At 38.5% G+C, this 12764-nt stretch overlaps 1 protein-coding gene across 1 annotated transcript in view; it reads left to right on the plus strand.

The window, feature by feature from the left end:
* The window catches only part of tada1 (transcriptional adaptor 1), a 72375-nt gene that overhangs the window by 29209 nt on the left and 30402 nt on the right, over positions 1-12764 (plus strand). The window contains exons 6-7 of the mRNA XM_072573537.1: positions 347-498; positions 3760-3922. Coding sequence (XP_072429638.1) covers positions 347-498; positions 3760-3922 — 315 coding nt within the window. The remainder of the gene's footprint in view (positions 1-346; positions 499-3759; positions 3923-12764) is intronic.

Below are 12764 nucleotides of genomic sequence, written 5' to 3' on the forward strand. Positions count from 1 at the left end.
GTAAAAATTTGTCATTTATTTTCAAAAAAAATTATTCTGCATACTACATTTCTTGAGCAGTTTAAATATAATCCAGAATCTTTATAAACACAAGAATCATCCAGACTAAAATCCATAGTTGATTCTCTAAATGATTCTCTTATCTAAATGTATAAATATTTTTTGTACGTAATTCAAAAACACTCTGTGACTTGGGGATTTCCCATGGGAGTCAGATAAAAGCAATGATTTTAAAGAAGAAATAAAAAAACAAAAATACATTTTGTTCATGAAGGCCGTGGATAAGTTAAATATATCTCTATCTTGAAGCAATACATCCACCATGACTTTGTGCTTCTTCCAATAGAATCACCTGAAGGATATTCTGACGGCTGTGATATCCAGGAGGAGGTCATATCGTTTACGTGACGGCCATTTTAAGTATGCTTTTGGAAGTAGTGTTAATCCTCAGCCATATTTAAAGAACAGCATCATTGCCTACAACAACATTATTGATTGGTAAGTGCAATGTCTGACATTTTCAAACTTCACAGAAAATTTAAGGAGTAGGACTGAGAAGCGGGATTTGAACTTTTAAGTTTAAAACCGAGAACCTGGAAGTAACTTTCAGTGTAATAACAGGAAGATTTTATGAGCGTTAATCTCTGAAATAGCTTTTATCTTTTCATGTCATTAGTGAAAATATACACTTTTTTCATTCCTCATCTTAGCAAAACAAGAGTTGAAATAATCAACTGATGTTCCAGAACCAAGCTTCCATTATTGTGGATTATGCAAGAAGACTTCCTTTCTATAGCTTCTTTCATTAATTTTGGATTCTCCAAAGAGCTTTACAGCCAGTTCACCAAAGATCCTTTAGATAAACATCTTTCAAACACATGACTACAAGTATTTCACTACACAGCATATAGACTGCCGTTCAAGAAGGCAGTTATCCACCACTTTCTCAAGGGCAACTAGGAACCAGCAATAAATGCGGGCCAGCCTGCACTGTCCACAAGTGAATTTAAAAAAAAAGATTGTTTGAAATGTACGCATTGTTATGGGGAAGGCAATGGCCTAGTTGGAATTTGCGCTGAATAGTTAATCCAGAGACCCAGGTAATGTCCTGGGGAGCTTAGTTTGAATCCCACCATGGCAGATGGTGGAATTTGAATTCAGTAAAAATCTGGAATTAAGAATCTACCGAGGGCAATGAATCCATTGCTGATTGTTGGAAAAACCCATCTGGTTCACTACTGTCCTTTGGGGGACGAAACTGTCATCCTTACCTGCTCTGGCCTACATGTGACTCCAGATCCATAGCAATGTGGTTGATTCTTAACAATTAGGGATGAACAATAAATGCTGGCCTAGCTAGTGATCCCCTCATTCAGTGAATAAATTTTTTTAAAAAATGAAGGAAATTCCACAGCTAAGTTATGTACAGCAAACTTCCACAAGTGAAATTGAGATAAATGGCTAAATTATCTGCTTAATGACATTAAGGGATGATTATTGGCTCAAATAGTGGGACATTTACTCTATTTTCCTTTGAAACTTGTCATTGGATCTTTTACACCGAGGCCTTGTTTACCTTCTTATTTGAAAGGAAATAAAATTATTAGAATAGGCTGAATTATGTATTTTAGTTTAAAGTTAAAAAGAGAGAAAGGTTTGCTCGAAACAAGTAGTAAAACTTGGGCAGAAAACAGAAAGTCTCCGTTTAAGTTGCTGCCTCTGGTATAATTACATTTACTGGTGTGGATACAAGGAGAACTTTGTGTTTGGACTTCTGCTTTATCATTGTTTTAGACTGGGGCCTATGTACTGTGTTACATGACCTGATTGGTTCCATTTTGTAGTGATTGCAAAGAACTTGGTGATCTTTTTTCTCTCTGTGAAGCATGTCTGTCTTTCCCAGTGGTACTTAGTACGCAACCCTTACTTTACCTTCAGTGTGGTCAGCTTGTCCCAAATCTCCCTTCCCTCTGACTGACCTATTCCTTTCCAACTCTGGCTTGCAACCCTGTCATTTGAAGGGGCAGTGGTGAACACTTAGCTTCTGAATAAAGATGTATTCCACTGTATCTGACACACTTTAGTTGTAAAGGCAGTCTGGCCTTAGAGCCAAAGTAGGTCACTAATGGGAAGTGGGCTAGGTCAGGTCTTGCAAAAGAGCTTGGGCTTGGTAGTTTTCTGCAAAGCTACCCACAGACACTTTCCCACTTTGAAAGCTGGATTTACCCCTTGTTTGTTGACTCATTTAGCTGCCTGACGGTTGGAGCGGAGCAATAATAATTGTTGCGTTCTCATTTTGCAGTTCATTTAATTGTTTAGCAATTTAGTTTTGACCAACTGGCTTACTTTACTGCTCTCCTGGTGAGACAACTCAGTTAATCCATTTTCCATACAAATCAGCTCATCCTAACCCCTGCTATTTCCATCTTGCGCCTCATTAAATTCTGCTCATCCATTAAGTTGTTAAGCTGAATTGGTGCCCAGTCTTCCAATGTTCCGATTCCTCCATAATTTATCAAACGTCACACAGCACTACAATACCCAGTTGTTCTCTGAGCCATTGAGAAATGGAGCTGTAGAATCCTGACAGTGTGGAAGCAGAATAGGCTGAATTATGTATTTTAGTTTAAAGTTAAAAAGAGAGAAAGGTTCGCTCGAAACAAGTAGTAAAGCTTGGGCAGAAAACAGAAAGTCTCCGTTTAAGTTGCTGCCTCTGGTATAATTACATTTATTGGTGTGGATACAAGGAGAACTTTGTGTTTGGACTTCTGCTTTATCATTGTTTTAGACTGGGGCCTATGTACTGTGTTACATGACCTGATTGGTTCCATTTTGTAGTGTGGAAGCAGGCTTTTTGGCCCATCGAGTTCTGCACCAACCCTCTGAAGAGCTTCCTACCCAGACCCACCCCAGTCCTGTAATCCAACATTTCCTGTGGCTCAACCATCTAGACTGCACATCCCTGAACACTATGAGCGGTTTAGTATGGCTAATCCACCTACGCTGTACATGTTTGGACTGTGGGAGGAAACTGGAGCGTTTGGAGAAAACCATGCAGCTATGAGATGAATGTGCAAACTCCACAAAGATAGTTGTCTGAGATTGGAGTCTGGATCCCTCGTGATATGAGACAGCAGTGCCACTCTTGTCTATTCAACTTTCAGGAATTCATTGCTCCCCCACTTATCTATGCTGATTGAATTTTCAGTTTTCTAAGCTCATTGCTTCCACATTGTTTTGTTTGACTCTGCTTTAAATCCATCTCTTTTACCAGGTTGCTGGTTATTCTTGCTTGGAGTGGCGCCATTATTTTCTTAACACCATAAAATACTTTGAAATATGTTTCTACATACAAACAGGATATGCACTTTTTGGGTATGGTTGCTGGATGCCACAATTGACCAGGAGTATTACTGAACTTGACCATGCGAAGGCGCTAACATGTCATCCTACATTGCTTTGAGTTGAATATTTCTGTGTTTTGTCCCTGCATTTTATCTAGAGTGTTAGTGTGAGAGATATTGGCCAGCCTCCATGCTTTAACCTTACGCAATGTCAACAGATTTGGATGATTCTTTCTTGAAATATTTACTTGGATTTTTTGCTTAAAAAAATTGTTTTCACATTCCAAGTCAAGTAACATCATTTTATTTCTTAATCTCATATTTTTTTCAATCTAAACTTGTATCCTATGTATTTATGGAAGTATTTTTAAGCCAATATATATGGTGTTAATTTTTATATATTCCTCTAACATAGTCCTCCTACTGGAATGACCATAATGGCTGGAACAAATTCAGGATCCCACATATCATCAGATGATGTAGAGCAACAGGCAGCCCTTCTCCTCGCCTGTTCTGGTGAAGATATGCTAGCTTCCTTACCACCTGTCAACATGTATGATCTTTTTGGAGCCCTCCAGGTAAATTAAACCTAATAAATCTCTAGTCTTATGTGTGGTCCATATATTGATAAATAGCCACTCATCCTCTATCTCATGTAGCCTTGTATTTTTGACATTTGTCTGTAAACTGAATTCTTAAACTTCTACTGTTGAACCTAAGCTCATTCAGCCTCCAGCACCCTAGATATTCAGTCACAATTAAAAGATATTGCAATTTCTGGAAGGTTTTGCCCATAACCTGTGTCCTAGGTTTCCACAACATATTTGTTCCATGAACCAGTTGAGGTTTTGTCACTGCATGTCGCATCTACCTAATATTGCAGGCACATACCCTGTTGATTATTTGTAAAAATACCATAAACGATTGGAGCTTGGTCCGTGTTAGTATTTAAGTGTATGGAAATGTTCTGTGCAAAGAAAGAATCACCTTTCCAGTCTAGTGTCAAACGGACAATCTGGTAGCTAACTACCCATCTCCCTGTTCTGAAGAAATCATAGTTGATTCAAATTGTAACTCTTTTACTCTCACCATAAATGCTGCTAGATTATTTCAAACACTATTTTTCATTTCAGATTTCCAGTGTCTGAGTATTTTGCTTTTACTTATGTCGGTGTGTAACTGAAAGTTGAGAGCTAGAACATTTGAAACAGAGGTTTATAATCTTTATTTCAGTTTAAAATCTCTTTTTAGTCTTGTAATGGGCTAACTAAATACAAAACAGTCAGGTGGGAACTACGGTGGGGCAGCATGGTGGCTCAGTGGTTAGTGCTGCTCCCACACAGCACTAGGGACCTGGGTTCGATTCAGCCTCAGGCATCTGTCTGTGTGGAGTTTCCACATTCTCATCATGTCTGCCTGGGTTTCCTCTGGGTGCTCCAGTTTCCTCTCACTGTCCAAAAGATGTACAGGTTAGGTGAATTGTCTGTGCGAAATTGCTCATAGTGTTCAGGGATGTGTCGAGTAGGTGTATTAGTCAGGTGTAAAGTAGGGTAGAGTAATAGGGTAGGGCTTGCTCTTTGGAAGGTCAGTGTTGACTTGTTGGGCCGAAGGGTCTGTTTCCACACTGTAGGGATTCCATTCAATTCATGGAGCACATTTTAAGCTTCATGGTGAACCTGCCCTTTTGAGCAAATCCATTGCATTGTCTTTCATACAGTTTATGTCTGTAGGTGGTTCTGTGATAGAGGTTTTCAGTGTCTGGACATAACATCATCACTTGGGCATCCCATAAAGCATGAATGATATGGACAGGGAATCTCACAAGTATCACTTCTTGCTATGCAATGTTAAATAGAATCAAAATAATGGCATTTAATTTTGCATGTATAAGCATAAACCACAAAAACATTCTCCCATCTGTAAATCTATGGTCTTCAGTTTTTAGTGATTGAATTGCCATTTGACTGTATTACAGTCTGGAGTCTCAGCCCATTTCCTCCATGTACTATTACAGCTGTTTGTGTCTGCATTGGATAACTATTTGTTTCATTTGTCTCCCAACTCACTTAGCCAAATATCAGACTCATCTCATTGTGAATGTCTGTTTTTTGGTTTTGTTGTGGTGGGGCTACCAATGAAATCTGTCTGCTCATTTTCCTACAACTGGTAATTATGTCAAGTCAGATCAGCAGTGCTACCGCTAATCATTTGGTATGTAAACCCGTTCTTGTTGATTTGTCTTTTGAATTCCCACAAGGAATATCCTTATTGTGAGTCTGCACTGAACACTATTGTTACAATAGAGAAAAATAGCAGAACCAAATCAGCCTTATTACCTCTGTATTCACAAAACAGTAAAACGAAGCTGTCAAGGACCCCTAAATAGTCACTAAAATGGTTCGTAACCAGATTTTTGAATAACTGATCCAAGACTTTGCAAATAATTAATTTCCAGATACTACTTTTATACTTTAAACAAAGGGCTTAACTATTTAGAAGATGCAGGATAACTTTAGCAGAGAGAAATATAACGAACACAATAAGCTGATTAATGCCTGTGCCTTAAACTGCAAACAGTTTTTCTCAGCTCCCATTCACACAAAAGACAGACAAATACAGTTAAGGGATAAATAAATAGAACAGAATAGAAATTTATTGTCGCGTGTACTTGAGCATAAAAAATACACTGAAAAGTTTTATAAGTCACTTCACTGCAGCACTTCCATCAATGACAGAAGTCATACATAATTTTTAAAGAAGTTAAACTAAGGCAAAGTTCATCACCGTTCAGTCAACACCTCCTGGGCTTGGGAAAAGCTGATTAATGAGCAATGATATATCATGAAGGTGCACCTGGGACAAGACTGTCATTCCGCGACCAGGCCACCACGCCAGGCTGTTGGGTACTAGGCTGGAAACCTCTGCCGAAACAGTCTACCACACTGGGCTGAGACCGCCATTCTGGATGAGACCTACTGCTAGACCGCTGGAACACCTGGATGTCAAAGACAAAGAAGATTTCCACATGGGGAAGAGACCGCCACCATACCAAATCAAGACCTCCACGCTGGGACACTGCCATCCTTCAGGTGCCCGGGCCCAAACTTGGACTGGATCCTTGGTCTAGCCTGAGAGTCTGGGCCGGGGGTGAGGGCTGCAGGGGGGGAGGGGAGGGAGGGGGTGGGGGTGGTTGGTCAGCCTGGGACCTGCTGCTTGCTCACCGGGAGACCCCATGCTGGAGTGGAGCAGAGTCCATCCTGCTGCTGCCCTCACCGACCACACTCCAGACCCAAAAAAAAGATAAAAGAGGAAGAGCCGAAGAGAAGAAGGCCGATGGGAGCAACTGACCGATCTACCGGGCTCAGCCTACCTACTTGGCCAACAAAACTGGCCAGATTATTTATATGGCTTTCACAGACATAACTCTGGACTCCTTGGCTGCTTTTCTGAAATTTTGATCAGTTTCACCTTTTCAGTTCAGCCAGGCAAAGGCAGCAAGACATCTCACTAAACTTTCCAATCTTTGGGCTTCTGAAAGCTAGTAATGCAGATTAGGCAGGGAACTTCCAAATCTTCACGCTGTCTGAGCAATAACCAAGAATTATCTCTCATTAACCATAGTTCAAATAAAAAAACGTTAATTCCGGTTTCACCCTAATGGACTGATAGACTCTTCCCAAGGTCTCAGTTACCATTCTGCCATTTGCGTGAACAAAGTGTCTCTTCCAAAATTGCCAGAAACAATTCTCAGGTGCTGACCTGGTTAATAGACAGCTTTTGCTATCTGTTTAAATCCAATGTTTTTCCTGGGGTTACTGTGCCTGTTGGAACCCTTTTAGTCAGGAATCCGTGTACAATTAACCTCCAGGCCTGACCTCTCAAAACAAGCAAAAAGCTTATTTTGATAGTTCTTTTCCTTTCACCTCAAGCTAACCAAAGTCCACAAGTCATTTCCACCTAATGATTCAAAATTTATTTTTAAAAAAATGAAAAATCAGCCAAGGGTCTAACACTAACACATTCCCATTGTGCGTGCTAATCCCGGTGTGGATTAGAAAAGTGCCTTAATCAGACTCTCTCTCAAAATTACAGAAGGTATACTGTTCTGGATGTAGTCATGCACTGCTTTCTGCCATGCAGTCTTAACAATCAGTTCAGTAGTGCAGTCCAAATTCATTCCTTCCCTTCCCCTGGCTATGGATGTCTAGTGGCAATGTACTACTTCTCTCTTTTTCCCACCATCCAATCAATGAGTGTAAACCTGTTTCTTATTTGACTCAAGTGTCTGGAGAAGCACTTGGTAGTTTCCCTGCACAGTACAAATTATCCCTTTCAAAAAGTTGTATAGACTGCTTATCTGGGATGATTTTTCTCTTGAATTCTGCCTCCCGCTTCCACTCATACTCTTTGTCCTGTTGTTTTTGACCACTTGCTTTGTCCCATTCCCACTTAAGCTCTTGGTGAGTGCAACATTGTATAGGAAGAACAAACAGATTTAATTATTGTCATTACACTATTTGCTGCATTCATTTTCCACAACATCTTTGGGTTTTGAGTTGAGTGCACAATTTGGTGTTGAATTAATTCATGCAATTGCAGAAGGTGTAAAGTTTAATCCCTTACCTGTGTTGTGTTAACGTCCCTCAGCTGGGTTGTGTGTTGAGATATTGCCATTAATACAGGTGCCCCTGAGTTTGACGTTTTACTGCTTCCCATCAGAATTACTTGTATTTGAGAGTGAAACACAAGTTTGAAACTGGACAGCACAGGTTTGTAGATTAGGGTTAGCTAAAATATCCTGATATCAAGGTAGCTAGCTGACACTAACTTGTTAGGTTTACAGATGGAGAATTGCTCTTCAAGAGCAGCAGATATTTGAGGATATACCTTGATGTGAGTGGAAAAGTTTAGAGTACTGTATTTGAGAAGACAAATTTGATATAAAAACTAAAAAGAATGCAGGCAGAAGTAAAGTTATGCAGGGTGATATCTATAGAACAGATGAGAGAGGTTTTCAGGAAAGACAACATTAAAAAAAATTTGGAGACTTAATATATAATATTATTGTGTTCTACTAAGAAGTGCAAGGCAGGTACCTTTGCAAATATTGAAGTTACAATGTAGGTTTGTATTGGGGCACTATAATATTGTAAAGCACAAGTGAAAAGAATGCACGTGGTTGTAAAAAAAAACACATGACTTGCCTTGGATTGTACAATGCAGAAACAGGTTGGGTCCAACAGGACAGTTTTGGTGCTTATTCTCCACATAAACTTCCTCCAGTGCCCCTACTTCATCTCGTTCTATCAATGTTAGTGGATAACCATGCCAACAAAAGAGATATTGTAATCAAAAGACTACTAATAGATTAAATGAATGAAGGATGGAGAAATGGAGTTAGATGTATAGTTGGAAACTTCTTGGTTTGACATTGAGCAATGTAAACAGTGTGCCTTCACAGAGCAAGTAAAACCTTTTTTAAAAAACACTCTTATTAAAGGCATGGAAGAAATTTAGAATAAAGAAATGATAATGTTATATACTGAATATACTGAATGAATTATCATTAGCAAGCCAGGTGGATGTAAATGATAATTCATGTTGACATTTGACTAAATTAAGGTTCAGACATTGAATACAACAAATCCTTACCCTCCTTTCCTAGTATTCCCAACCTATTCAGGATGTCCCATATGCTGAATTTGTTTGGTTAACATTTGTTACATTTTAAAATATTAACAAATACAGCTTTTTTTTGATTTCCAGTAGTTAACTATTTTATAATTACAGCAGTATGTTTGGGCTGATGTTAAACACATACGCAGAGAAATTCAGAAATTGAAATCCACAATGAGCCACATTATGTGCTTGACTGAATACCTTAAGTTGGGAGTTTGTGTCAAATTTTGTTTTGCGTGATTGAATGAGCTCCATTAGTGATCTCAATGTAAAACCGATCATGATGTGGTGGAATTTTATACTGCCTTTGAGAGTGAAACACAAGTCTGAAACTAGGATACTGAAATTAACTAAAAGTAGTTAGGATGAATTGGATGAGGTAGATTGGTAAGTTTGATTGAAAGGTATAATGGTTGGCACTTATTTTTAATTCTCAATATACCTACACTGCTTTGAAAACAAAAGCAGCACATGAAAAGGAAATCATAATGTGGCTAACTAAAGAGTTTAAAGATAATATTAGATTAAAAGAAGAGCCTTATTACCAAAACATTAGTATTAAAAGAATTTTAGATGTTACCAAAAGATGACCAAAACATTGACAGTTATAAAATAGATAAGTTTAGACCAGCCATACTGTACAAATATATTGTGAAATAAATATTTTGTACCCAGTAAATGTCATTTTGTGCTCAGTAAGTGTTTTGTGCTGGCAGGTGGGACTGGATTAGGTTGGGATATCTGGTCAGCATGGGCAACTTGGACTGAAGGGTCTGTTTACACGTCATCTCTGTGACGTGCAAAAAGGAAGCTTGACAAAAGTGAACATTATTTCCTTGGGCAGGAAACTGACAAAAGTATATTGGCAATAAGGAAACTGCAGAGACGCGGCTGTCATCGTAATAGAAACTACAAAACGCATACCAGAAATAGTGGGAAATCGGTAAATTAATTTCAGCCAGGAACGTAAAGCTATGTTAGTCTTTTTTAAAAATTGTATTGAGAAAGGTCTGAAAGCTGAAAAGATTTAGTCAACCTGAGAGCTACAAGTTATGGTTCTAGAAGAGGTCAGTGGAGTGGTTGATCTCCGAAATTGCATAGATTTCATATTCTTATTGAAGTGAGAAAGAGAGAGAGAGTGTTAATGGAGGAAAGTACATACCATTAGTCTGACATTGATGACCAAGAAAATGCTGCAATTGATTGTTAAACAAATAGTAACAGTGCACTTAAATCCTAATATTAGGCAGAATGGACAGTGGGTTGTCCTCTGAGAAGAGAGCTTGAGAGAAAACAAGATTTTAAGGGGAAGGGCTTGCCGTATGTTGCAAATGAAGGAAGTTAACGATAATATTAAAGTAAAAGAAAAGAGATGATTTGGTAAAGATGACTGTTGCGTTAGACGATTGGAAGAATATAAAGAAAACCAAAGAATGACTAAAAGGTTAGAGTGAACCAAAGAAAGCTAGGTGGAAATAGAAGTAAGACTTTCTGCAGTTATTTGATAAAGAAAGCAGTTATTAAAAGTGAGAGTTGGTGCTCTAGCAATAGTGTCTGGAGAATACTGGACATGAAGGAAATGCCAATGAATTAGAGATTTTTGTAGCAATCTTCACTAATACAATCAACCAGTAGTTATGAATTGGACTGAAAAGAAGGGAGGAACTTAAAATGGTTATATTTTCTAGGGAAAGGGCATGAAGAAAACTATTAGAACTAGAAGACTTCACACCAGGGATTTAAAAAAGATTGGCTGCTGAGATAGTAAATGCATTGGCCTGAACTTTCCAAAATTTGCTAGATTCTGGAAAGATCCTATCAGATTGAAAATAGCAAATATGGCTGTTCAAAAAATAGGTAAACAGAAAGATGCCAACTGTGGGCTAGTTACCATTAATTAACTGTAATACCAAACTCTGTGTTTTGTTGTATTACCCTGATGTACTTATGTAAGGTATGGTTTGTCCAGATAACCCACAAAACAATACTTTTTTGCTGCATTTTGGTGCATGTGACATCTGCCAAAGGAAAATGCTGGAATTGGTTATTAAGGAATTTATAGCAGTGCATTTAGATTGCAATGTACTCACAGCGTCAGCGTGGTTTTATGAAAGGGAAAACGTATTTGACTAACTTATTGGAGTTCTTTGAAGAAAACTGGAAGCAATGTAACAAACAAATAAAAAAGCAATATTAGACAAATAAATGAGGCTGAAGGTTTGCATCCTAAAATCTGAAAAGAGGTTGCTACATAGGTAGTGGATGTTTTGGTTGTAATTTTCTAAAAAAAAATGATTCTGGAGAAGTACCTGAGGTTTGGAAAATTGCTAAAATGACACCCTTATTCAGAAAGGGAGGGAGACAAAAAGCTGGGAGCTACTGGCTGAATAGTGATTGGAAAGGTATTGGAATCAATTATTAAGGAAATAAAAGCAAAACATTTGGAAAATCATAGACTAATCAAACAGAGGCAGCATGGCTTTATGAAAGGAATGTCATTCATGACTAATTTGTTAGAGTTTTTTGAGGAAGTCTCAACCAGAGTAGATAGAGGGGAACCAGTAGATGTGTTGTATTTGGACTTCTAGAAGGCATTTCATAAGGTACTTCATAAAGGTACTGTATTGGCATGGATAGATAATTGTGTTGCAGGAAGCTGTGAGTCGGGATAAAGATTTTTTTTTCAAGTTGGCAATCCATATGCAGTAAGGTTCCACAGGTTTAGTGCTAGGACCAGAACTGTTACATTACTTGGAGGAAGGAAGTCAATGTACTGTAGCCAAATTTGCAGATAACACAAAATTCAGTGAAAAAGTAGGTTGCAAGAGGGATACAGACATTTTACAGAGAGACATTGATAGGTTAAGCAAGTGGGCAAATGGTTGGTAAATGAAGTACAACATGGTAAAATGTGTATTTGTTTACTTTAGAAGGGAAAACAAAAGAACAGAATATTATTTATATAGAAAACTGCAAGACAAAGGGACCTCGGGATACACAGAAAGCTAGCACACAGGTGCAACAGATAACCTGGAAGCCTAAGAGAATGTTGACTCTTAGTTGGAGTTTACAAACCGAGTTTTACTGCAACTGTACAAGGTGCTGTTGAGATCACATCTGGAGCACAGTGAGCAGTTTTGGTCCCATTATTTAAGGAAATATATTATTTTATTGGAGGTAGTTTGAAGGAAGATTTATTAGGATGATACTTGGTCTGGAGGGATTGTCCAATGAGCAAAGATTAAGCAGGTTGGGATTCTACTTGAAACTTAGAATAATGAGAACATCCCATTGAAACACATGGAATTCTTAAGGGGCTTGACAGCGTAAATGCTGAGAGGATGTTTCCCCTCATGGGAGAATCTAGGACCAGAGAGAATTGCCTCAGAATAAAGGGGTGCCAATTTAAGAATGATATGAGAAATTTCTGCTCTCAGAGGATTGAGAGTCTTTGGGACTTCTTGCCACAGAGGGCTAGGGGACGGAGTCCTTGTGTATATTTAAGGCTAAGATAAATTCCCGATCAGTTGGGGAATCAAGGCCTACAGTGAAAATGTAGGAAAGTGGATGCGCGGAATGGTGGATTAGCGATGATTCTGATGAATGACGGAGCAGGTTCGAGGGGCCGATTAGCCACCTCATGTTCTTTCTTCTTGAGGTTTTATGGTGATAATGGGGAACGGATGAATGTACTGTATTTGGGTTTCCAGGAGACATTTGACCAAGACTCACATCAACAAA

This window comes from Chiloscyllium punctatum, chromosome 7 (assembly GCF_047496795.1).
Source record: "Chiloscyllium punctatum isolate Juve2018m chromosome 7, sChiPun1.3, whole genome shotgun sequence".
NCBI classification, from domain to species: Eukaryota; Metazoa; Chordata; class Chondrichthyes; order Orectolobiformes; family Hemiscylliidae; genus Chiloscyllium; species Chiloscyllium punctatum.